Source organism: Camarhynchus parvulus, chromosome 7, assembly GCF_901933205.1.
Source record: "Camarhynchus parvulus chromosome 7, STF_HiC, whole genome shotgun sequence".
Classification (NCBI taxonomy): Eukaryota; Metazoa; Chordata; class Aves; order Passeriformes; family Thraupidae; genus Camarhynchus; species Camarhynchus parvulus.
In genome coordinates this window covers 26,153,656-26,181,102 of record NC_044577.1, presented here as the reverse complement: position 1 = coordinate 26,181,102, position 27,447 = coordinate 26,153,656, and the positions used below count along the sequence as shown (strand labels likewise).

At 44.2% G+C, this 27,447-nt stretch overlaps 1 protein-coding gene across 3 annotated transcripts in view; it reads right to left on the bottom strand.

Moving 5' to 3' along the window:
* Window positions 1–27,447, bottom strand: part of GLI2 (GLI family zinc finger 2) — a 187,902-nt gene that overhangs the window by 35,009 nt on the left and 125,446 nt on the right. For 2 of the 3 annotated variants that reach the window (XM_030952351.1, XM_030952352.1), the window contains exons 4-5: window positions 4,350–4,552; window positions 2,490–2,681 (exon numbers count right to left, since the gene is read on the bottom strand). In XM_030952351.1, coding sequence (XP_030808211.1) covers window positions 2,490–2,681; window positions 4,350–4,552 — 395 coding nt within the window. Of the gene's footprint in view, window positions 1–2,489; window positions 2,682–4,349; window positions 4,553–4,649; window positions 5,382–27,447 lie in introns of those variants that run through there. The other variant, XM_030952353.1, reaches the window with a different exon arrangement.

The window sequence follows — 27,447 nt, the reverse complement described above, 5'->3', positions numbered from 1 at the left end:
ACCAACAAACTCCAGCTGACATTCATATCCTATTACTTTTCCTGACCTTAGACGTGATGGAGTGAAAAACACTGAAAAAACCATGAAGGCACAGGGAAATTCTCTGAGAAATGCAATTACAGGAACCAGAAAGGTGAAGGTATGTGTCTGTGGAAGAACCCCCATAGCCAGTGTCCACAGCTCCCATGGACCAACGTGCAGATGTTTGGAAGTGATGTGACACTGAATAGGCCAGATTTAATATATGCTTATCTCCTGCTTTTCCTTTTGCAGGTGCCAGTGTTATCACAGATGAATGATGGTGCTGCATGTGGTTTAACAAGAGCTACCTGCATTTTCAGCAAACTAATTTTTGTAAAGTTTCTATGTTCCCAGGCTGGGAAGAAAAGGGCTCTCGGAATGACAGATGCAGTGAGGTGATGACTCACTGGGGGTTTATGCATGCTACTGATATTCTTGTCTCAGAAAAACACCATAAGAGGATGCTTTATTAAATTATCTGTTCAACTATTTACTTAGGCCCTGCTGATTTAAATTTTTGAAATAACTTTCTAAAAAGAGAAGGAGACACTGTCTCCTCATCGAGCATTTCAGAGCCATCCATTTTACTCTGCTTTAATAATGTACAATTCTCTCTTTTCTCTGGGTGATGGATAAACCGAGGCACATGGACTGGTACTGGACTGGTGCTCCTTTACACATTCTTAAAAAGCAGTGCCACATTCTCATAATGTTTGAGAGCTTCCATCTCATGCAGAACCCACGTGAAGGCCCAGAAAAGGCTTTCCAGTTAATCACCAACAAAGCTTTTCCAAAAGATCATAATAAATTCTTGGTGAGCCCTGGCTCTGCAGTGAATCACGGTTATGAGCTTGGCTGCAGGAAACTGAGACCTTTGATACATGATTCACCGTAGAGCTGTTTTCAGGAGAAGGCAAACAATATGAGAGTCTCCTGCCAAGGGGAGTATCTCAGTACCTCAGATAAAGATTGATCTTCAGCAAACCAGAGGATGAGCATCTTGGTGTGCTGGGAGCCAGCCTGTACCCCCATGAAAACAGTTGTGTTTGCTTCCCTCACTGGCTGTTTATCTGGCACTCCAGTGAGGCACTGCTGGTCAGAGATGGACTAATAAGGAGGCAAGGAGGAAGGAGTCTTGTTCATGAGCCCGAGGAGAACTTGGCAGGGCTCGTTTGCACCCATCTGCTATAACCACAGGCATTAACCCTTGGGAGAGAATACAGAGCAGTCTTACTGACCAGCTGCTTTGCAGCAGAGAAGCCTGGGATATATTTTGGGTGTTAGAGGGCAGGATAGTACCAAGAAGCTTGTGCTCTCTCTGACTGGGATCCAGGTTCCAAATTAATCTAGGAATTGGCAGCACAAAATGACTGTTCAGGTAAAACTTCCACAGCAGCCACAGATGAGAAACTGTTTTTCCATTAGAAGTATCTGAAACTCCCATCACTGAAAAGCCAGAACAGCTTTTATCATTCTAAACCAGTCACTTTATGAAGCAGCAAGACCACAGAGTCTTTCATCTTAAAAGCTCAACAACAGAAACTTTGAAGCGGTAATGAAATGATGCAGATCTCCACTCCAAAAATTGTAATGGTCCACAGGCAAATCTGAAGACATCCCCGGAAACAGATGCTGAATCTGAAAGTTGAGCTGAGATTTCTCCTTCTTGCAGCAGAAATAATGCCCAAACTGCCCTCTGTAATATCTGTACAACCCAGTTCTTTCAAGATGTAGCATGAAGTGAAAGACATTTCTAACAGCTCTAAAAATCATTTGGACCTCATATGTGCTTCCAGACAGACTCTTCCCGGGGCAGCAGACAGGCCACAGGGGTGACTCAGCACTACAGTGCCTAACATGACTCTATTTCTTCTTCGTGTAGTCAGGAGAGAGAGTTTTCTGAGTTAATAACACACAATGCTGTCACAAATACCACATTCCTGCTTTTTTAAATTTCCTTGCTTGAAGTACTATTTTATTCTTTCCGCTGTGTCTCCCCATTCAGATATTTTCTCTCCTTGTGGACCTGAGAGGTCCTAACCAAGGTCCACTGTGCCTAGCACAGCTTTGCATGCACGTGGCCCAACTTCACCCCAGACACCAAGCAGGCAAAACACAGGGTGGGATGGGGAGCTAGAGATGCAGCTCATCCCTAGGCATGCTCTGGTCACCCATGGTCAATGTAGTAGGACAGCAGCAATGCACAGCTTGCTGAACCAGCCCATCTCCTACCCATGCTGCAGCCATGCCATCCTCCCTAAGAGAGCAGGATGTACCTATTTTAGTTTATGTGTATTTTATATATATCTATGGAAGGTGGTGACCTTTTAAGCCAAAAAAATAGTGCGGCACCCAAACGTTCCAGCAGGGCTGAGTGACAACATTCAGCAACCTCCACCTGGAGGGTAGTCCCATCCATCTATCCCAAAATTTCAGCCATGCCAGGAAAAACCCAAGCTGCTACTCACCATCAACAGGGCTGAGGTAATCGTGGAGGTGGGCTGTGCTGGCTGCTCCCCCACCCTGCATGAGGAGGTCCCCGTAGGGGTTTGGGTGGCTGGTCATCAGCGTCATTTGGTGGTAGTAGTCAGCAGGGTTGGCTCCCGGTGGTGGCGGGGGCAGCCCGAAGAGGCCTCGTTCCTTCAGGTGCTCGTGAGCCACTGTTGGAGGCACGGACGAGGAGAGAAACATGGGGAGAAGGTTCCCAGTGCAGTGTTAGACCCTGGAGCTGGCGCTGGCGGCCCCGGCTCCCCCCGCGCCCCCCGGCAGCCCCAGCCGCACGGCTCCGCGCATGACGTGCGCTTGGGCGTGCTTCTGTGGACAAAGGAGACCAGGCTGGGGCCTCTGCATTCCTCCATTTCCGCAAATTTATAAACAATCTCTCGTTCCCCCTTCTAATAATCCTCCCGTTCGGACGCGGCCAGCACCCCTGGGAGGGGGGGAGAGGGCGCAGGCTGCCGACAGCAGTAACCCTGTCAGCATTAACATCCCTGCCTATTAGGAAGGAAAGACAAATGCAGCCCAGTTCCCGATAGCAGCGTGAGGAAATTAAAGCCAAGGTCTAATGCATAGAACTAGGTTTAGTGTCTGGCAGCATAAAACCATTTTGGCTGCCAAAGCCAATTACACTCACTTTCTCCCAGCTGTAATTTTTCAAACCTGCCTCCCCACCCGCTTGCCCCATTAACTTATTTACCAGCACCTTAAACAAGGGGAAGAAAAAAAAGAAAAAAAAAGGAGGAAAAGAAAAGCAACCCAAAACGCAATGTCTTTCTTCCACAGCAAACAATGAAACTGGTTTTGGAAGGAGAGGACAGGGCAGAACACACACAAACACACACAAGCCATCAGACTCTGGCGGGTGCCTGAGAGTTCGAATGACGTTTCAAGGGGAGGGAAGAAGAAGACATATGCATGTCCCCATCACTATAGTGATGTTGTTTTAGCCATACAAGACAGTTTTATACTGCCAGACACTAATCCAGGGGCCTTGTTGCTCTCTGGTGTACTTTGCTTTGCAGTGTTGAAGGGCCGCTGGCCCCTGCAGCAGCTTGGGAGCCGAGGGATGTTGGGATTCACTGGGCATGCAGAGACCAGGTCCCCAGCTAGTCTCTGGGCACTGAGCCAGCCACCTGCAACTGTGTAATGAAGCTCGTCTGACAAAGTAAGGCATGACCTACACCTTGCCAAGTGAAAGCAGGGTTGTGCATTTTCCCCTTTCCCTGTCGGATGTCTTTGTCCCCAGCTCCTCAACATGGGGTCTGATAGGGCTCTGCCTGCAGCCAGCACCAACTCCCCACACATCCTTGCCTTCCCTGAAGGTTGGTGCAGAGCAGCGCAGGAGTAAGGAGGAAGAAAGTATGGCCCCTCGCCTTCACTCAGCAGCCACACTGACCCCAGACACAAACCCAACAGGGGATAACCCAGCTGGCCTTGTCTCCTCTGTAACATCAGTCTCAGCCAGGCCAGGCAGCCAGAACAACTGTGACCCTCTCTGGGGAAAGCTGGGTCCCAGCAGAGACATAAGAACAGGGAAGCTCCTAAGAGAGAAAGAGAGCGCTGCAGAAAGGAACGTACTTTAAGCAAAATATTTATAATATGATCCAGCAGTAATAGCTATTCTCACGCTCTGCTTTCTCAGTGCGATGATGCAAAACAAATGTGTAGTTAAAGGGGGGGAAAAAGAACCCAACAAAAAGAAAAAGAGACAGCTCTCCCACTTCAGAGAGCAGCTGCGGAGTCTTTGCAGCTGTAAATCCCCGAGTTTTAGGAATTTCAGTCCTGGTGAGCTACAAAATCGCTGCAGTACCAGTAGCAGAGCGTCTTACCGTCAGCAGGGCTGAGGCCCCTGGCAGCAGAGATGACAGAGAGCGTGGGGCTGCTGTGTACAGAGCGGAGGTAGTGCTCCATGTGGGGTGCCACGTAGGGGTGAGGGGGGCTGAAGGGAGACTCGCCGGGCCCGGCAGGGTGCGGAGACAGGCGGATGAGGGAGATGTCGGAGATGACAGGGCTGCCGCTCAGAGGAGGAGGCCTAGGGAGGAAAACAGAGACACGCTGTCACACAGCCACCCAGAGCAGGCACAACTGCTTGCCACCCCTCTCTGTCCTGCCCCACCACCTTCACCCACAAGACAGGAGTTCAAGCACATCGTGGGACAATCCTCTCTTCTTGGCATACACACGGTCTGAAGCTTCCTGTGGACATGCACCAGTACTGCGCTAAATATGTATTTGTGCAAGGCAGCTCACCCCAACTGGGCTGCTGTGGAAAGGGGCATGAGCTGCTTTAGGCAGTGCCTGCACATAGAGGAGGCGTGGAACACACCCTGTGCTAGAGATCCCACCCCATCTCCTCGCACAGGGAGGCTGGCCACACAACGATATTTGAGGCAAACTTGGGGTTTGCAAGCTCCTCCTGCTGCTGGATATCCAGATGTTTAGTGCTGCCGTGTGCAGAAAGCCCTAGACAGGGCAGTCTGTGCAAGGATGGAAATGTTGTAAGGAGAACTTATGCGATGTTGAGCCGTGCTTTGCTCAGCTCAGCATGCGTGGCTTGGCCTGTGCTGGTGCAGCAGCCCCACCTCCTGCGTCCATCATGGCCAGCACAAACCTCCTTGACAGGTCGGTGGTATGGTTCAGAGGGCAAAAGTTCATGAGAGGTTTTACTGCATGCTTTCTGGGGACAGCCTCTCTCAAATCCCTCAGATCTTCCCCAGGCCAAGTGCTACCTGAGAATAAGTCAGTAAATACTGAGGGATTCAGCAGGTAACAAAAAAACGTCACATACATGCTTTAGTGCTTAAGCAGTTTCTTGAAGGATGAACAAGGATGGAAGAGAAAGTCTGCAGACTTCTCCCAGACACGTGCCCTACTGTACCCTCCAGCCTCTTAGACAAACCACAGACGGTGCAAAGGAGAAAAAGTTACACACCCTGACCTGAGAAGCAGAAAATCTGAGCTAGACACCAAAGGAGGCAGAGCTGTCATTAGGCAAAACAAAAGAGCAAAATCTGCTTTGTGTTAGCTCTCTCTGTACTCACAGACTGCTGGAAGCAGAGCTGATGTTGACACACAGGTCACAGCAGGGACAGCATTTGTCCCTGACTGGGCACTCTGGCAAAGCTGAGGGAGATGGATGTGCACCCCATGAGGCTGCACCCTGAGCACAGAAGACAACAGGGATTTGGAGGTCAGGGATCTGGGATGTGGGCTGATCTAAGGGAGGGTACTACAATGGCCCTCCACTAAGACTATCCAAATATGCCATTAGTGAGTGCGTGTAAGATTTGTCTCTCCATGCACAGACAACCACAAACACGATGGTCTGAGCAGTTTCAACACGCCACCAGCACCTCAGGATCTCAGTCCCACCCTGCCTTATCAACAGTTCAGGTGCATTTTAATATATATGTAATACTTGCATATCAACAAAACCACACAGAAATGTAATATAAGCTTTGCAGACTTATTCAGCAATTTAACAAGCATGTTTGTCTTTGTTTGATCTTCTGTGTGTTTCTCTGTCTTTCTGATAAATTAGTAAACCTTGTGGCTTTTTGAACACTTTCTGCTGATGGGTAGTAAATTAAATGCCTTCTGAAATATTTATAGTTCAAAGTACTTTCCTGTAGCAATGCACTCTGTGGCTCGGTGGTGTGAAATACCAGGCAATGAAAACCTGTCACACATAAAGGCTTTGTGGAGATGCACAGCCACCAAAACAGGTGGCTCATCAGAGCCAGGCCAGGGTTTTGCCCGAGAAACACCCACCAGCATCGACCCTGTTTTCTTTCCTGACACTGAAAGACGAACTGATGATGGCATGGCTATTTCAGACCTCATAACCTCCCCACCTGTGTTGCCATGGCCTTCCATTACCAAAATTATGGGGTGACCAAAGTCACTCCCTGGTGCCTCTCGCCATGACGTCAGCCGCGGCGGCGGCGAGCTCAGGAAGCTGCACCGAGGCTGCTGGGGCTGGTTTCTGTCGAGGCTGCTAATAAAGGCATCCGAGCACGGAGCCGACCAATTTATTTCTACCGGGGAGGAGGGAGAAGTGAATCAAAGTCTCTGTTCCAGATTTAGTTTCAATTCATTTCTAATAATCTCCACCGCCTCATCTGGAAAAAATGAAACAGGATTAAAAAAAATGATGTCATTAAGAAAACATCTGACTAATTTTTCTTCTGACGAAGACTTAATATAAGTGAGGGGCGATGTAAATTAAAAGCAGCCCCAATCTTCCCTGGGCCACAGAGCCTGCCTTAATACATAAGCCATGAAAGAGGTTTTCTTACATATACAATAAGTTCCCTCTTTCATCAGTACTCACAGCTTCTCCCAAAAGGGTTGTGAACTTCTTTGATGCAGTCCTGGAACTATGTATTACCAGGTTTACGAGTCTTTGGAGCCTCTGCTGATCAAACTGTGAGGCCGACATCTAAAATGCGTATAACAATATGAAGGGTTTGCTGTTCATTTTCTCTGTGCTAAATTAGGCAGAAATGCTGGAGTCCCTCAGAATAGGAAAACTCCACCCTCAACAAAGAGGTAACACTGGGAAAAAGATCAAGAATTTCCCCAAAATGCATGCAGCTGGAAACGCAGCTGGTGTTTGAGCATGAGGTTGGCCCTGTGCACAAAGACTGGGCTGGAGAGTAGGCAGCTCCTTATGGCTCTGCATAAAGCCTGTCCTTGCTCACTGGTCCATCTGTGGACTAGGATAGCCATACTCCCATCAAGATCTGGCTCCTGTGAGCCCTCCCAGGCAGAGATCACTGTTGTACATCTACAATTCTAGCAAAACAACATCCCACAGTGCAGCATGTTGCAAAATAATGTGGCTTCCAGGAGCTGCCTCCCAGGAACAACTCAGACAGCTAGGGGCATCCTCTGCTCCTAACTCCCCAAAGGTTTGGTTTTTTTCCCCACTTTTTTTCCCAACTGCATTGTTTCTTCTCTCATCCCACACTGAGCCATCGTATTGGCACTGCAACTACACAGTGAGAGGCAGCTGTATCCTCACAGGTCTGCTGCTTGCAGAGCAGACCATCACATCCTGCCCTTTAGAGGCAGTGGATGAGAGATGAAGCAGTGCAGGGGCAAGGCAGCTCTGTCCCCATGTCCAGCCCACATCCAGGGCATGCAGGGCTCTCCATGTTCCAGACCCTGGAGTGGGACATCCTTCAGCTTGGTGCGGTGAACCAGCCTATGCAGTGAAACCATGGTGCCAGAGCTGAGTTCTTCAGTCTGTCCATAGATCTCTCTGTCCAGACCTCTGCTAGCCATGTCACACCCCACTTCTTTCCTGGATCCCACAGATAGTATGAGGAAAACACCCCACCACCTGAGGGAGAGCTCCTGGCTTTGCTGAACAAAATACTGTAAAAATGTTGCTGTCTGCAGTGGGATGAGGGATTTCACCTGACCACATATATATCTGGAGAAAGTGGGATTCTGGTTTTCAAATAGGCTAAGGGAATTGGGTGTCCAAATACCATTAAATTTAATGTGAGCCAGGGGCCTGTTTTCCCCGTGGCTCCAGCAAGAAGCCCAGGCTCTATAATTAATGCTCAGGATTTGTAGAGCAATTTGCATCTCTGACGAAGCACATGAGCCTGGATTCATTTCCTCCCCCACCCAGGAGAGGCTTTTCCTTTGCTGCTCTTTAACAGAGGGAGACATCACCTGATGCCACCTAAGAGCTGCAGGCCCCTCATGGTGGTGCTGGGGGCATACAAGCTACTAAAGGCTTTACAGAGCAGGCCTTTACCAGTGCAGTGGATGACCCCTCTGGGAAAGCAGAAATCCTGGCACAATTTACGAGTTTTCAGCTGCCTGAGGAGCAGAACTGTGGGGCAGTGGTAACACTTGACAGCAGAGAAACACAATCAGCAAAAGGAGAGATACCAGCATCTGAGACATGATACACACTGCCTGTGGGACACTGGGAGACTTCTGGTGGTTTCCCAGGAGCTATTCACTCTGTAACAGTCCTTCATGAAGGAAAAGAGATCTGCTTAATTTTCTTGCCTCTTGGGTTTTGCTGAAAGGAGTGACAGCTTGCCTGAAGCTCTGCAGTCTCATCCCAAAGTCTGGGGGAAGGAGTTGGCAGTTTCCTCTGAAAACCAAGGCAAGGAAACCTCAGCCCGTGGTCTTCAGTGTGGCAGAGCACCATTCTCCTGTGCCTTGCAGCCTGGCAGGTGCTTGTCTTTGATGCTGCTGGTGGATGCAGTGCTGGGAAAGAAGCCTTGTGGTCCCATGGCAGAGGAGCAGCATCCTCTGTGAGGAATTGGGCTGGGCTCCTGGGAAGGGAAAACCTCAGGAACTGGTAAAACCAGTGTTGGCTGCTATGAAAAGGGCCTTGGGGTGACTTTTTCCTGCTCTCCCTCAGTGGACATGCATCAGCAATCCCAAAATCTTGCATGACAAAGATGAGGCAACATCTCGCCACTGCTGTGAGCCTGCAGCCTCTGCAAGGGGCATTCACAATGAATGTAACAGTTAAAGAAGTTGCACATTTCTGAAATAATCTCCATCAGTTAAATAAACCCCAGAAATATGTGGACAATTACCAAGCACTAATGTTCCATGACTAGTCTAAATTAATACTTATGTGACAAATAAATTCATTCTGCAGAAAACAAAGGGCTGAATACTTTTCCATATGCTCAATGGAATATGGACACTTGAAGGCAATTGTTTTGCTCTACAATAAAGAAACGCATAGCTGCTAAACAGACATAGAGGCAAGGAACAGAACTACTGATGGGGAGGGGTATCATACTCTGGTAAAGTTTTGCTATTAAAAAAAAGCTTTTAAAGCCAACAATAATTTTTAATCCCCACTTTTAAACCCCAAAACTTCCTTTTGTTTTGTTTTACATAAAAGTTCCTAGCCTGTTTTTCCAAGTGCTGTGCACCCAGAACACCATCTTTGCCTGAAGGAGGAAATCCATACAGACGATTGAAAAATGGACTGCTCTCATGGCAGACACTGTATGGATGAGATGCCAAAGCTGTATTCAACAGGAAACCTAAAATGCCCCAGGATTCATGCTAAATGATTCAGTCTAAACAGCTCTCACCAGCCCCTCAGCTTCACCTCTGTTTATTTCTGATTTAAAGTCCCTTACAACAGGAAGGGCGAGAGGTCGCAACAGTTGTGCGGTACCCTGAGGATCAAACCCCGCGAGGTCCCTCAAAACAAGGTAACTTCCAGAGGTCAAACCTGGGCCACGACTATCAAATTCACATGGCATTTGATCATTCACACAGATTTCCCTCCCTGCTGTGTTTTCAGCTCAGAGAGCAGAGGATGTGCTGCAGGAGTAGCACAGAGCTGCCTCGCAGCCGCCTCTCCCTGCAGCCGCTCCAGGGATCGCTGGTAATGAGGCGATGGGGAATCACTCGCTCTTCCCAGCTCTCCCAGCACTGCAACAAGTTGATAATTACCCAGTAAAGTGACCTGATGATCGAATATAAGACTACCAACTTGGAGAGCCAGCCTCTGTGTCCCTCTACAAAGAGATAGAGATGGGGACTCCAGAGACATCACTGCTATCGCCCAGCCCCCGCCCCATCGGGATGCACAAGTAATATTTTTTTCCCCTGTATCTTCTCAGCTCTAAAATAAGGTTAATATTTTTTTTTTCATACTCACAAAGAGGAATAGATAGAAAATTAGAGCTACCATGGCTAATTCAGCAGTTAATGCTCTCACTTATAAGATGTTATAGAGATTGTGAATCTGAATAAAAATTGTTACAGCTTTTCTGCAGAATTTAATGGGCATGTTTCATGCAGTTCGTGTTTTCTCTTTTCCCCTCAAACATGTCTTTGAGCAAAAAAGGAAGCATAAAAGTAATAATAATAAAAGGTTTATAACAATAAAATATTGATTTTAAAAGATGTTTTTATCAACAAGGGTAAGTTCCCCTTAGATGGGTTTATGTATGGAATTGGTAAATTCAGCATTGCAACAAGACTGTACAGCAAAACCAGATGCTTTTTTAAAAGATGGGCTTTAAGTGCACAGCAAGGTTTGGAGTTTTAATAGCAGGCAACAGTAATTTCTCCCAAAGCAGAAATTAAAGAGGGGAATCCTATGGCCAGTATTGCAGATGCCAGATCAGATAACTGTAGTAATTTCATTGGGCCTTAACAGATAAAAAACTCTGAATATGAAATCCCTTATTTGTGAATTTGTGGTTTGGGCAGTACTTTGAGAAGGATTTAGGTAGACGCTATGAAAATCCCACTCCACATCCACTGGCAATGGTAGTTGTCATGCCTTAAGTCTAATCTTGTACTACCGAAATCAAAGAAAACTCTGCCACCAATGGGAAGAGCAACAAGAACAGGTCTCCAACAAAACTCCTATGTTTTTCATCTACACAATATCATAATATAAGGCAGGTACAATTTCTTTGCATGACTTTTCCCCCCATCCCTTAGACTTAATGCTACTTCTAGCATGTCAGTAATTTAAAATACTTGCTCCAGGTAAGAAAAATAATTTTTTGTTACAAAAGTAGAAAAAAACAGTGATAAGCATCTTTTATTTTTCCTTTTGAAAGATGATTCCATATTTAAACATACCTGACTTTGATCCTATATCTAAAATATCTAAATCCAAGAACAAATCAAACAACCTATTTGATTTCACCAGATATATATTATTTTTAATAATGAAATCAAAAGTGTTTTGGTTTAGAGCTTGAAACCTTTTTTCATCTAAGTTCCGCCATAAATTAACAATGATTTTAAGCTCACAGGTTGTTGGCAGCCTCAGTGGGGACAGGGGCAACTTTTGGAGAGCAAAGTTGGGAGCCTGACCACATACGGTTTCTCATAGCATTTGTGCTGCATTTATCACAACAAGGGTCTAGTACTGGCTGACATTTGTATTCACAACTGCAACACAACAACAATAACAGTATTTGCTTTTAAAATGGAAGAAAACCGCAAATTTTTGTAAGTAAGGTTGCCCTCCATTATACAACACACAAAGAAGCAAGACATCAAAGGCAGAAATTAGGGTTGATATGGGACCTTCAAACCCAAATCAAATTAGTGTCTTAGGGAGAGATCTTTGATTTAAGCTTAATAGTGGTGATTTTTTCTCGGATTGTTTTATACTTAATCAGCCACACAACCCACTGTGCAGACATATGTTCCAAAAGCACATCAAAGCAAGTAAACATTCTGTTTCAGATCCTAATATCCTTTTTTTAATCTAATTATCTTACTTACATGATCTTTTAATTTAAGTTCTGAAAGCCCACCTTTTCACACAAGCTTTCCTTTAGGAATGGAGGTAGAAGGATGACCAGCTCAGTTCCTGTGAGATACTTACCAAAAAAACTGCACAACGAATAAATCAAAGCACAGCAGATGAGGCTCTAAGATAGTTTCTTGAGAGATTAATGATGAAAGCCTTCAGAGAAGAAGCGTATTTTAAGAAGGGAAACTTCAAGGAAGGTAGCTGAGGGGGAGAGAAGGAAGAAAAGTGAGAGAAAAGGCATGAAGGAAAGCCTGGATAGAAGTGTAGGAGCCAGTGAAAGGAAGCAAACCTAAGGAGCATGGAAACCTGGAGGCATGTGAGCTTCACGTTGAAACCACCATGCGTGAGAACTTGATTCCAGTAGCCACAAACTTTGAGAGTTGGGATGTCAAAACGCTGCAGCGTCAGGGTGGGGAGGGGATGAAGGCTGGGCAGCGGCATGGCTGATTGAAGGAGCAAGCCAGGTGGGAACTGGTGGGGAAAAAGATGGGAGAGGTGTAGAGGCAGACCAGATCCTGATGGCAGAGCTGAGGGAAATCTGAGAGGAGCCAACACTGGTGTGGGGATGTGGGAAATGGGTGTCAGATGTGACACAGCCATTTCTCTGCATCTCATTGTTTTCCCTTGGGACACATGTTGAGGATATTAGCACTTTCAAGTGAATACTTTGCTTGTAGCTGTGAAGAAACTGGGCTTGGGAAAACAAATGGAAGTGCATGTTTGTGGGGAAGAAATCTGAGTTTTTGAATCCCTGCACAGTGTCTTCTTCCTATGCTACTTTTGGGTGGAGGCTTCTCTCCCTTAAAAGGTTATAACATTCAAGTGCTACGGAAGGGTTTAGCATTAAAAAGACAATTCCTATACTACTTTGGAAAACTCTGTTTCCATGTTATGCCAGCACTAACCCATTGAGGAGAGAGAAAGACAGTGGCAGCAACACCACAGCAACAGGGCTCATGGAAGAGTCAGGCAAACCACAAAAAATGCTTATTCATTCATTACACTTTAAATCTGCCTTGGCTCCATATCTGTCATATCCCAGAAAAGCAAAAAAAGACCATTCCTCTTCATCATGACTGTAATACAATCAACTGGCTGCAGCATTACTCTAACCAACGTTAACTAACAGAGTCTGTGTCTGACATCTATAATTTCATGTTAACAAATTAGGTAAGACTCCTGCATTTCCTGGTACCTTGAATGCCCAAGAAGCTCATAACTTTTCTTTATATGCAAAATGTCAGGGAAAGGGCAAACAATGTTATGCCAGAAGACCATAGCCAAATCACTTGGTTGGAATGTGCTGTAAATCATGGGGTGAATGGAAAATGAATCTTTGTTCCAGGACAACGACTTCCAGCATTAATGTTTCTGCTAATATGGTCCTTTTCTGTTGGGAATGTCCTCTTCCCATAATCCAAGGTCCTATAACTTAAAACCTATAGCTAAACAAGACACCAAGGAAGGAAAACCTACATCCAATTAATTACAAAACACTGAAATGTACTGCTTCTCTTTACTAAAGTACAGGGGAAAACCATTGGTGTTCAAGCCTTAGAAAAATGACACACTTGCCCTAAGCAGCAGTAAGCTGCTGTAACTAACTGGAAGTAACCAAACCCCATAGCTTACAAAGGGGAATATAACAAAATGGGAACAGGTACAGCACAGATCTCTACAGAGCCTTTCTAGACACAGCAGACAGAGGAGCTCTGTCAGTACATAAAGGTGATTGTGATAGCTGTGCAGAAATACATCTCACACACACACAGACACATGCCAGGCATTCTGCTGGTGTGCTGTGTGTCTACCTGCCTCTGGTGCATCACAGCACAAAGGAGTAAGAGACATGCCTTCCCATAATAACAAAGCTTTTGGCTGGGGCTCCCTGGGTTTTCTGCGGGAATTAATTTTACTGGCATTTGACACATTTTAAACAGCAACAGTACTCACAGTAACCTCCAAAGGGAAATATTCTTGAACAATATATAATAAATACATTGATTTCTAATAATAACCATCTGCCCTAAATCTTTTTGCTGACAGGTTTAGTTGGACCAAAGGCCCTTTTCACATCTACTTCATGACAGTTCCCATCACTACATAAAGACTTTGAAGTGCCCTAACGTGCAGTAAAACGCGAGATAACCTACCAAACTGTCAATATTTCTTCACTTCTAAAAGGAAATGCTAATGGCACTCAAAGAGCTCAAGATGTAATGTAAGATCTGATCCAGCAGACTGGCTGATCTAACCAGCCTTTGCTTTGCAACGAGGATGCTGAAAAGCAAGCAATTATATGGTGAAGAGCAGAACTAGGTAAAAGTTTTTCACTGATATGACTGTAGGGAATAAACCCTTTTTATTCCAAACAAGCTTTTCTCTTGAAGTATCTGGAGTATTCCGTACAAAATAACAGAATTAACAATAAATCAGCACGTCAACATTTATTTCTTCTTTTTAGCCTATCACTTTTTTCCCATTTCTATTTGCTTTTTTAACATTAGAAAGAAAATGAGCATGAATGAGACATAAATGTTTTTTTAAAATCTGGACAGCATTCCACTAGGGTTTAATTTTTCATAGGGAAAAGCTGAGCACAAAAAATTCCAAGAAAGCAGAGTCTCTCCAATTGCAACAAAACTAATTTGTTGCAACAAACAACTGGCATTTCTCTATGAGCTCTAGCCTGCAATGTAAGAGTGAGAAAGGCTCTATGGCAGGAGAAAGTAAAAACAATAAACAGAAGCCCAGTCCTATGGTAAAATCCCAGCTCTGCTCACTGCAGTGTACAACTTGAACATACTTCAAAGGAGCCAGGATGCTTCCCCTGCCCCCCAAATCATCATCTCATGGCAAAAAAACATGAGGTGTTTCATATCTCATCTGCCATGTAACCACCCAAAGAACCTTCCTTGCAAAAGTCCTTTGCTCCCAGGTCCATTGGTGTCATTGACTACAGCTGCCCTCCTATTCTTTCAGTTTTTCAATGGCGTAGGAAAATATAACACATTTATCAGGGAAGGAATAGGGATCTGATGGTCCCCAGCTGTTTACTGCTGAAAGTTTACACTAGTGCTTTTCAACCTGTGGTTTGCAAAACCCTTGGGAAACACTAAAAACTCCTTTAGGGGCTGTGAAAGACAGTGAAAAATCTCTGCAAATCTCTTGTTATTCAGGCCAAATTCATGATACTATGTTTAACAACTCTGCTAGAAATTTTTTAGGAAGGCCACAGATTGTAATAGCTTGAAAACCCCTCACTGACCCTATGCTTCCCAAAATCAGTAAAAATTACATACAAAACATTCTTAGCGTAATCTCTGATGACTGCACCAATCCATCCTACACCCACCAACATCAGCTGGTGCAGGAGCAGGCACGTGTGATTTAGGGAACTTTGCTATGCTGGTGCAGAGGTAACCCCATCTCCTGTGTCTGCTGCGTACCTACAGCAATACCTCCTTCCCAACACCATGCAAAAGGAGACCTGTGGGCCTCATCTTTCATTCTCTTATCTCATGCAGCTATTCCTTATGCAGACACATTTCTGTATACAAATCCCATTATACTTGACCCTCAGTTCACCCTGTTTCCATTACAACGCTGTAGACTCAACCAGACTTGCTCCAGTGCCAACTCTGTGCTGTCATTCCTTGCGCAGAGTGGTAATAAAGAAATCACTGTTTTAAGCTGACAAAGAACAGATTTCTTACTAAGTAAACACTGATGTTTTGGTAGGGAAATTAAGTTATAAAATTGTGTCTACAAAGGGAGACCATACAGATGGAGTTTGTTAAGAGACAGCAATACAGTCAACAGTGGTTAATTCAATTGCCTGCTACTTATCAGATTTTTTTAAAAAAAGGCTTATCCAGCTTTTGTTAATGCAAATGCAGAAGAGCATTTCAAAGAGCTGTTGTCATTGCAGCTGGAGAGTGATGTACACATGCACATGGTCTTTCCAGGCCTAAGAACCCAGCCCTGCATATCTGCCGTGGCTGTGCTGGTGCCCAGCGCGTCTGGTGCTCGCCAGCCTGGCAGGAGAGGGGGCCTGGGCACAGACAGCTCATCACCATGCCACCACCGACCAGTGGCTTCTGTCCTTAGGGCTGTGCCATGGTGTCACTTCTCCTGGCCACTGCTCTCACCTGCCCCTCTGCCTGCATGGGGCTTCCCATCAATATTAGACACCCCAGACCTTCCTTCAACTCAGGTTAAAACTGGGCACTAAACTCAGCTGGGTAAAAGCAGCAAGTTCAGTACCTCCAGTCCTCAGCTGACCCTTAAGTTATGCCAACCTGACCTCAAATGTCACATCTAATTCCCAAAAGCACCAGGTCGATGCCAAGTAGCTGAAACTGTTTCTCTCCTAAATGCTCCAAATGGCAGAGGCACAGCCGCTCCTTATGCTCCTTCTTCCAGGGAACTGCAGCTGGGTTTGGGGTGCTGCCTGAAAAACAGGGGGGGTTTTGCAGCATCAGCACTGGCAAAGGCGCCCAGACATCCTCCTCACACTAACAGTTCTGGTGCCTCCTGTACTGCTGATCCAGGGGCAGAAACAGAAGGATCTTCATCACTCCACAACCTCAAAAATCACCCTTCCTGCATCTCAGGAAAAACCAGTGCATGTGGCATTAAAGTGGTGAGAAGGATGAGACCCCCAGCCCTGTTTGTGCACACTCAAACTACTCAGAGCTGAGGAGGAGATGGCTGCATGGGCAACTGCAGGTGCTCAACTCACAGGTTACAGCCACTGCTTTCCACAACAGCAGCCCAGCTCTGTCTGAGATGGTCATCTAGCTAGTCTGAACACAACCTCACTGCAATGGGGACAGTTTGAAATGACCAGAGAGTTGTGGAGGGGTTCTTTGGAACATTTTATCAAGAAAGATAGAGAACATGATTTATTTTTTGCATAGGATAAAGTTCACTATGGGATTCAGCGTGTAGCATGACGTAAAGTCTCAGGCAAGCCAAAAGGTGTTAACATTGTGTGCCCTTTAAATGAGGCAATTAGTCAGTAAAACGAGATGTGCTTAGGTTGGAACTATGTAAATACACTCATTTTATTAACATAAGGCAAAAATCTAAAAAATATATATTGCTGGGCAATTAAGTCACCAAGTATTGGTTCTATTTAAAATTCAAGAGAAGGGATATTAAACATACTCAAATTTTAATGAAAACATTTGCATCAGTTTTAATAATTCAGCACAAAATGTTATTTAAACATGTCTCTCTGGTTTTGGAAAAGGCAAACACAGGGCCATTGTACTGTGGTCTGGAAATGAGAAATCAGAACTGTTCAGGTGCAGTGGATTTCTTTACCCACTTTAGACAACTCAGTGGCAAGCAAACCAAGCCTGGCAATCAAAGCTATGCTGAAATCCCAGTTGTGAGGTTTTCCATGTGGTGGAAGCTTTTGAAAGTCCCATCAGTCATTTTTTTGCACCATCAAGTATCACTTGCAGCTCAAGTTGGTTTCAGTGGGGTATAAGCTCTTACATACCTTCATTGTAGGAAAAGGCTGTAAGACAGGATTTTGATAATAAATTCTTGTATCTTGCAGTTTAGTTTTAAAATAGAACCTAAGATCCTGCACTTTGGATGTTTTGGGGTTTTTTATTTAGTTGTATCAGCTGCCTAATTTGTTTAAATAAGCAAAGGATGTAACAGATGAAACGAATGTTGATTTAAAAAATATTTTATGGTTTAAATAATATAAAGTATTAGTAGTAACCAAGGAAATTCAAGTATCTGGATCTGAACTGCCAAAATTCACAATTCTATTTGTGCATGTCACATCACAGTACAGGAAAGCTGCTCATAATCTAATGGCAATGTAATTACTCTTACCCAGCATGCAGTACATGTTTAGTACTCATGAAAACCGTAAGGATTAATACAACCATTCATGCCTACTACAAAAGAGTTTCCAGCCAATGCTAAAAAGGTACAAGAATGCACAGGCCATGTTCTAAGGTCAGTCATAGAGTATCTGAGGGACAGAGCAAGTGCAGGAAGTACAAGGACCTATTGGTAGGAGAGAGAAACGTTTAATTACAAAATTCCCACATGAAAGGTCTCATTCTCCTGTTCAGTGAAGGAGGACAAAAGTTTGACAAGTCAAAAATTAATAACAAATGCACCTTGTGGTATTGTATACATGGATTTTTACAGGCATATTTGTCAAGCTCTTGTAACACCTCCCAAGAAGCCAGACTGCTGGGCTGCATGTCCACCTTCTACCTTCAACCTTCAGTAACAGCTTCTGAAAGCCTACAATTTCATTTTAATCAGAGATTTCCTCCTGGACACCACTGGCTCTTTCAACTGAATCTCAAATGTGACTGGGGAGTGCAGACCATGGTGCACTGCAGGCCAGGAGATTACTTTCAGCCCAGCTTTCACCCAGTGAGGATGGTAACAGGAGGAGGAGACTAGACTGAGACCTTACACTGCTAAGTAAGGAAGACAACACACACACCCTATGTGCACACACAAACCCTTACTGCACTAAAAGTTCATAGATTGCAGCAATTTTGCTGGCGAATGTGTGAACCACAAAATTGCCCTGCCTGGGAGAAAAGCACCAACGAACACACAGCTGGAAGGGCTGGGTTTATGAAACACAAAGTAATGAAGTCAATCACAGAAACCAGATCCTGGAAAAAGTCCAGTTTGGCAACACAGTCAAAAACCAAGTGAAGGGATAGGAAACCACTGCATCCACTGCAAGACTTTGTCAGGGAGCGCAGTCGCTGCTCTTCAGCACAAGGCACCTTATGGAATCGTCTGTTCCTCAATTTGTGCCATTTACTCACTGAGTCACCCTGGGAAGGGTCACTCACCCAATAGGCTGCACCAGAGTGACATACCTGAAGCAATGTGACATCTGCACAGAAATCAAACCCAAGTCTCTGCTCACCATCCATCCTTATCAGAAACTGTCACATAATTCACCAGAAATGCAAACCCTGCTCTGCAGGGATCAAGCAAGGAAAAAACCAGGTTGACAGAATCCTGAGCTCCAGCAGTACATCAGGACTTGAAGGGAAAGAAGTTACAGCTCACAGAGCTCCTACCTTCTTCACATTTGGCAGAAGTCATCTCTTAAACAAACAAACAAACAACTCTTTGAAGAGATTCTTATTCTTGTGGTAACACTCATCCAAGCACTGACAGGATTCAAACCAGACGCGGTTGAGGGAAGTCTGGAGTCACACCAGGTTTAGATCTCGCATGCCAAGAGAGGTCAAGACCTAGCCAAGCCTTGAGCAGACAATCCCAGGACACGCAGGAAGTGGTGTTGGTGGGAGAATGCCTTTCCCTCCGACTCACTGGGCAAGGCCACGTGATGATGCTCTGGTGAGGAATATGAAGTGGTTTTCATTGCTAGCCACTAAAGCCCTCAAGTCCAGTGTATTTGTCCTCTGTAAAGATCCCCTGGAACTCTTAAAAGACACGCCTTCTAAAATATCTAAGCTGGCTCAATTCCATTTTAGTCTCTTAGGTCTCATGTCCTGGGTGAGGGTTTGAATTTCTCTGACCTAGCCTGAAAAGTGGTTGGGTTATGTGTTTGTGTACAATTTCTTTTCCAAAGATGGCTAGAAGTCTATTTGACTTTGGAAGTCTACTATTTTGTCAAGTGAATAAAGTGGTTTGGGGTCTGCTGACACTGGCTTCATATGACTATTTTTCTGTTTAGAGACTTCTATTGGAAACAATATACAAACAGGTTTTAACTATTGAAGATTCAAAATGTACTGGATAAAACTTTGCAGATACTTCACTGTCCATCACTTCCTAGCAATACTTCTTACAGAGAATCAGTTGGGCTGGAGGACTAGGAAAAAAGAGAAAAATAGAAATCACTTCTATATGATTTCTCTCCTGAGAACCAACTGCAAAATCCTTCTAGCTGGTCTATAGAAAATAGAATTATTCACCTTGACCTGATCCCTATAATATACCAACTCTCATGCTGTACCTTGATTCCCAAAAGATGTCATCACAAAATGTGTACCTTGTAATCAGGGTAAAACAGCAGCAAAGGCCTCATTTCAGAGGCCAGAGGAACTGAAAATGTCATTGTCTCCTTGAGCACCAACACAGTCTGACCTGAGTGGTTATCAGTTACTCAAAGCAGTACCTCATACACTGGTAATTCCTTGAAGATTTGGTCATGGAAGGAAGCAGAGACTGGGATATTTTGTCTGCATGGTAACATGGCTGGACTCCTCAAATCTGGCCTGTTTGACACCACTTCTGGGATCTCTGTGATGATGCTGGAGTCACAGCAATGCTGTGTGGAAGCAACCACCACAGCTCTAGACTCCCTCCTCATTAAACCTGGACTTATACTTTGCAAAAATCATCTAAAGAATCATAACTGAAGTATTTCATGAGAATACCAGCAAATAATACACTGCTGTAAGAGGTCTGAAGTCAACAGCCAAGTCTATATCGACACAAGAAAAATTACTAATATGAACTAATTTTAGAGCACAAATACACAAGCACGATTTAGTAAACATTTCTATTCTGTGGTATCTTCAAAAGAGCATTCTCCTCAGGACAGCATGTGAATATTCATTAAAGTTTCTCTGTAGTCAACAGACCTAAAGAGGCATTTCTAATTAAGCATATACTCACACATTCTCCTGAATAGGAAGAGGCTTAAAAACAGTTCTTTAGCCCAGAGCACTTTCTGTGTGACCCTCTGCATTACCAACTCATCTTTTAGATGATACTCTTCAAGAAGATACTTTTCAAGTACCTTCTACAAATCTTCTCCTTCTTGCTAGTCCTCATTAGATTGATCTTCCTTTAATTTACTGATTTGATGACTGAATGCATTAATTCCTTCACCTCCCTATCATTCTACACTCTGCTTTCTGTCATCGCCAATGCAGTTTTCTCTTGTAAAATATCCTACTTCACTTGAGTGAGAATGAAAGACAGCCTATGAAATCAAGTGTTTTATCTCACAGTGAAGACAAACAGCCTTCAAGTATGTGCATGTAAGAACATCACCCTAATGCAGCTGTAAGCTTGAAACTTTCCTATTTTTAAGGTATTAACCACACTCTGGTAGACTTCCTCTACCAGTGGTACTTTGGGATGTGTGGTTACTCTGTGGGATCTTAAGAGGCTTTCAGATGAAGCATTCAATCAGCAGGCACCACGTCCAGCAGCTGGTTTGGAAATCAGAAGCCATGTAAGTAGCTCCATAACCAAGCTAGGAAAGTCTCTTTTGAAGGGGAAAGAGAAGGAATAAGACAAATTCTTCTCCAGGATGCTTTCACAGGATCAAAAGGCAAATACCTCAAAGGCCCTTACTGGATTTAAGAATGAACATTTATTTCCCTGAGAGACTTAAACTCAAAAAGCTGAACGTGACTGCATTTTATACAGTCCCAACACACTTTTTCAGTATTGCCTGGCTGTATCCAGGTACTGTTATAAGTGACTTTGGCTCACATGTCCAGAGTAGGGAGAGGTGTAAGAGAGAGAGAAAATGAGCTGGGCAGGAAGAAATACCCTCCTGTGAGGAGGCTCCACCTGTGCAAAAGAAGCACTGGCACATCACTGCAGCCAGAGAAAGGGCAGGAGGCAGGGGTGGAGCCTAATTCTCACATTTAATCTAATAGCATGAGCTCAGCAGCAGGGAAACCAGGGTTTCTGCTGCCCAGGGGGTGAAAAAGGACAGCTCCTACCATTCTAAGGCACTCCCCCCTCCGACAAGTATCTGCTTAAAAAAATCATCAAAAGGCTCACATTCTCCTGGTTCACTATCAGCTACCACCATCAATTATATCAAAACCCAGCCCCACATAAGCCAATGAAGTGGGAGCAGGGAATGCAGTAAACTTGCTCTTGAAGTGGAGCCTGGCCAACTGATATCATCTAAACCTTGAATGTGTTTTTTCCACAGCACATCCTCCCATGAGATTTGCCATGTGCATGCTTCTACAACAGAGAGGAGACAGGGCAGAAAACATCCCCATTGATCCTGAGGGAGCTGCATGGCCTGGGCATGCACACTGGGCTCCAAGTATGCACAAGCCACCTCATTAACATGTCTGTGTTTCTTAACTCCACTCCAGCCACTTTATGAATTTTTAGGTACTTAACTCCTTTACTACAGATGGCTTTAGTGTCCTGATTTTCAACAGAGGTTGGAGTAGTTTGACCTTAAATAGGATCCAGCTTGTTTGAAAAACCCATTGAACCTTTGCATTACTAGCACTTGACAAGCCAGACCTAAGAGTCAACACTATTTTGAAACCCACAACACCCACTTTCAAATGCTATTAGCCAGACCCAGTACACTGGGATTTATGATCTGAAATAACACAGGCACTTTTAAAAGTTTGACCCTTGAGAAATGCTCTAAATTTTAGCTGTTAGCTGTCTATTTAATATCAATGGTGAAATATAGAAGAACAGGAATCAAGAGTCTCCAAGGCAGAAAATTGTGTAAAAATCACAAATTCTCAAAATGGTCTGGCACACAGAAGAAAAACATACTTATGTGGTTTAGTGTCAGAGCCAGGGCTCTAGAAAGCCCACTAAAACACACGCACTCCCATGGGAGGGATGTGCAGGTCTGAGATTTGCCAGGGTAATAGCACCCAGTTCTGCAGTCTCTTTGGTTTGTGCAGATGTGTCTGCAAGGTGTCAGCTGCACGCAGGGTATCCAGATCCACAGTTCTGCCAAATAGGGTCCTTTTCACTTATTGACATTTTTCTTTTAAGTTTCCCCCCAGCCAGCTGGGTGGTCCAAGAATCAGGCCCAAAATACCTAGGATCCCTCGAACCACATGTTCTAATCCCAGCAGAATTGACTCAGTCCTTCTTCCATCCAGGGTAAATTGACTTCCCTGCTCTTTGCTGCGTGGGGGGAACTTTTGGATGAGATTTGAAAATTTCTGCTCTGTATGGACATTAAAAATCCTACATTTTTCTTCCAGCCAACATCACAAGCCAGCATTCCTGCCATTAGTTTTTATCTCTCAGCACCCTGTGTAATTTGCTCCCCATGGCCACTGGTAGCTGGGAATCCAGATTAACCAGCACCTGAAAAGTGATGTGCCGCAGGCTTCATTCCACAAGCCAATGGGATGGATGCATTCTGTCCATTTATCTTCACACACACTGGAAGGATTTCAGAGAAACACAGTGAAAATGAGGAGGCTGAGTGGATTGATATTTGACTATATGCTGCAGGTTGCAGCCTGGCCAGTTCATTAGAGCAGGGAGGAGGATATGACAACATGCAGCAAATATCTGGAGGGACGTGTTGCACAAGGAGGTGTGCTAGCAGCAGGAGGGTGAAATTCAGGGAGAGAAAAAAAGGATGGTGGACCAGAAAGGTGAACTGCATGGAGAGCTTTAAATACTGAGAAAGGATTTTCTACAGGATAGAGTAGAAATTCAACCGGGAGATACAAGACCAGGAGATATAAGGGGGGTCCACAGATTCTTGTGCAGTACAAGAGAAAGTGCTACAGAGGAAAAGAACACTGCAACAAGTCCCAGCATCTCTTGTCTTTATGACCACAAGAAGCTGGTAAGAGGTGAAATACCATCTAGAGAGGTGATTTATTTAGGATTAAGAAAAAGAAGAGGCCAGGAAGGGCAATGCTCCCCATTTAGCTGAGAGAAAACTTGAGAAACAAATTCAGAACACTGGAGTTTAAAAGGGCAGGAAGTTGGCACCGAACATTTATCCATTTTCACAGATGCTGAAAGCAGTGGAGAATGGGCAATCCCATTGAGATAGCTTCTGAAAGACATCCACCCTCTGTTTAGAAACTCTTTAGAAAGCAGCAGGAAAAGAAAGTTCAAATAATTTTTTTTCCTAAAGCACAAGCTTAACAGCAGATAAGGTGGAAGCATGAAGTCACTTTTAATCTACTATAAAGTGAGGTAAGCAAAGGGATTATCGCTTAAGACTCGCTGACATGAAGCTCTGCGAATGACATTTAAAAGCAATGGTGGATTACAGAGTGACATCATATTAAATGAACACATGCCAGAGGTTTACATAAAAGACCTCAAAGATCATGCTTTTGTTCTCAGTACTAAAACCTCTTAGCCATTTTTAAACTTCTGGCGGTGATTAGGCTAAATCAGAGGCGCAGTTTTTCACAGCACCAGCAACTCGGTGGCCCAGATCTTCACTAAGTGTGAATGGGCATGGCTCCATCTGAGCTCACCCAGGCCCCTCACTCCAGCCCGATGTCACAGCATTCAGCAACTGGAGATTCAGCCCACACATTTCTGTATTTCATTGCATAGTTTAGTGAGTCTGAAACCACTCCCCTTCAGGTCCCTCCGGACTTCAGGTTTCAGTTATTCAATGTACTCTGAAGGCTATTTAACTAAATGCACATGACAAAACCATCCTGAATTTAAAGAACAGCACAGACGTGTAAATCTCTCTCATAATGGAATATACTTGAACAACTTTAAAAAGATTCAAAAGAGAAAGCTGTGGGGGTTTGTATTTAGTTGGTTTGGTTTTGGTTTTGTTTGTTTATTTGTCGGTTTGCATTTTGGTTTGCTTTCTGGCAGAATACTTTATAAGACAGAAAAAGCCTCCAGAAACATACTAGCCCTGATCAGTGTTTTGGATTACGCCTTCCCCATTCCCCAAAGACCTGATCAGCCTGTCCTCCCACTGAGGCCAGAAGTTAGGCATGTAGCTTCTCAGTTTCTGCACAGGCAGGTAGTGCTGTGTACTTCTTCCCTGGTGCCTGAAAATTGCTACAAGACCAATCTTGGAAGCCAAAGGAATCTATTTCTTAGCCCTCAAGATATCAAAAGGATGAGTATTAAACTCTGACAACATTTTAGAGATGAGGAAAATAAAGCACAGATAGAATTAAAGTAATTTTTCCAGCTCCCAGAACATGACAGCCAAAGCCTAGTATTTCATCTGTGGTCTCCTGGAGATGGAGATCGAGTGACCATCAAGTGTTAATCTTGGAACTGACAGTCCCCCAAATCACCTCCTGTAGGTTACCAAAGAGCCACCTCAAAGCAACAGACTTCTGCTAATTACAGATCACGGAGAGGTTTGAACCAGCCTTCTGGAGGGGACCAGACCCTGCAAACCATTGAAAACTTACACATTCCGATTTTCTTAAATAAATAAGAGAAGCATGTGGGAAAGAAGGGGACAGAATAAATTGGATGTGGGAGCCCCCAAACCTGCTTCCCAAATGAGCAATGTATCTATTTGGTGAAAGTCGTAAAACTTTGCAAAACGCATAAGAAGGCCTCTCTGAGCAGCTGTTTGCTTTGACTCCGGAGGGAGCTCGCTCTGTCTCCTAAGCAGCACAGTACCATCAATCATGACCTGCCAAAGATTTTCTACTCCAGTAGCAATGTAAATATGAAAACACACAGGTTTTATTGGTATGTACGTTCTGTGGCTCAGCCCAGAGGCATCCTTGCTGCAGGAATGACCATCACCAGGGGTCCCATCCCAAACCCAGCTGCAGCCCCGGGCAGCGGTGCCCCGCGGAGGGTAACCCAAGGCATTCTATGCACGCCTCGTAGTGAACAAAGGCAGCTTCCAGAGCACTCTCTGCAAGCAGCTCCTCTCCTCCATGGAGTCAGGAATTCCCCTGGATGGAAGGGACAGAAGAGAGGCCTCAGCAGGGAATGGGGAGCACCATCAGGTGAGCCCTGGCAAGGCTCAGCGGAAGCGTGGTCAGGGCCACAGGGCAGTCGGAAAATTTCACTGCAAAACTCGGACACCCCATCAATGCGTGTATTGGAAGCAAGACCTTTCAAAGGATTCCTATCTGGCAAAATTGATGGGACTTTGTGTGTGTTTTTGTAGAATGGGAACAGCAAAAGGCACATCTGTGACAATAAAGAATTCCAGCTCTAAAGCAAGAGACACTGGTGTTTCTAAAAGCAGTTATAAGATGATGATGATTATTTTTTGTATGGCTAAACAACATATTTTCCCTTAACCCCACTTGGCCTCCCTTGGCTGAATCTCACAAAAAACAACAAAGGAAAGAGAGAACCAGACTGGAACAGAGATTAAACATGGAAAATCTTGGGTTTGACATTAAATTTGGCATATTTGTAAACACTTGAGACATAGTCTTTTTATGATGAAAAGTTTAACAGTCAACTCCTCTGCCTGTGAATCACCCTGCGTAAACAGCTCAGGAACATTTTAACTGGTCCTGAAAAAGTATTCTGTAATTTTTAACACAGTAAAAAGGAAACAAACTTCAACAGGGAGGGGTAATAAAATCAGATAAAGAAAAAAAAGTGTAGGCTGGATATCAGGAAAAATCTGCAATAATATATTAAGATTTCAGGGAAATGGAGGAATATCCTTGATTAAATGAGATAAAATCCCTACCAGAGGGAAAATAAGGGCAACTCCACATTATCATGGAGATGGAGTCATCTCTATGTTTAGGTGTTTGCGATAATTCAGTCCTAATGAAAATCATGGGAAGTGTGATTATCAGCTCAGGGTTTGGGGTGTTTTTACTATTTTTATGTCTGGAAGAAGAGCAACACAATATTTTGTTAATAAATAATGTCAGAACTGCATCCTAAAACACTACCAGGATGCTGGTAGAAAAACAAGGCTGCTTTTGTTTTTTACAGTGCATAATGCCTGATGGGTTTTAACCACAGTTTAGGAGCAACTGTTAAAAAGCTTCTTGCTGAGTCAAGCCTAGGCATGCTGTTTACTAGGGTTAGCCCCAAAGGCTCTTGCATTGGCAGGGACTTTTAAGCTGAGCTAAGGAGTTTTTAGTTATTTTTGTTGTGATTTAAAAAATAATAATAATAAAAAACAGGTAAGCATGTAATCACCTTCCATATCTGCCAGCAACTTTCCTCTTTAGTCAAGGGCTTGGTCTTGCAAAGCTGATGCTGTCTCCTTAGCTTAAAGCATAGACCAGGCCCCAGTGGATTAGGTTTTTGTGAAGAAGTTCACTAAAATACAAAATACCCCTTTTGTTGGAAAAGGACCTGTACTAACTTAGGAAGCGAATTTCTCTGGTTCAAGCTTTGAACCTGCACACACCTGGCTGATGACTTTTGCTCAAATAATGCTGACCTACAACCTGCAGCAAAGAGTGAAATTCTGACAAATCAATAAAAGCTGCATGCAGAAAATGCATATAAGACCCACCACTGCTCTTCCACAGAGCCTGGGCCATCCTGTGCTCTGGAAGAGAGGATCACAGAGAAGAAAGAGTATGTGGCTCTGTAATTTGATCCAGTATCTCCAGAGTAACGCAGAACCTCCAAATTTATTTTTCTGTCTTTTCTTAGCCTTTGAGTATTGTAATATTACTTCCCGTTAAATGAATGTTATATTTTTTATGCACCAATACAATTTCTTCTATTCATTCTGCTCTAGTTCTACATTCCTGGAATAGATTTCATCCCATATTCAGTCTCACTCCATTCTGCACTGCATTCTTTACGGTGTCCACTGGACTCCAATCCTGCCTCTCCCTCTATCCTCCATATCACCACAGGCACACTGTGATTGCAATTCAGGACAATCATCTGAATGAGACACTTTATTTTTCTAGACAAGCCAAGCAAGCACCACAATTCTGTCAAATTATTGTTAACGC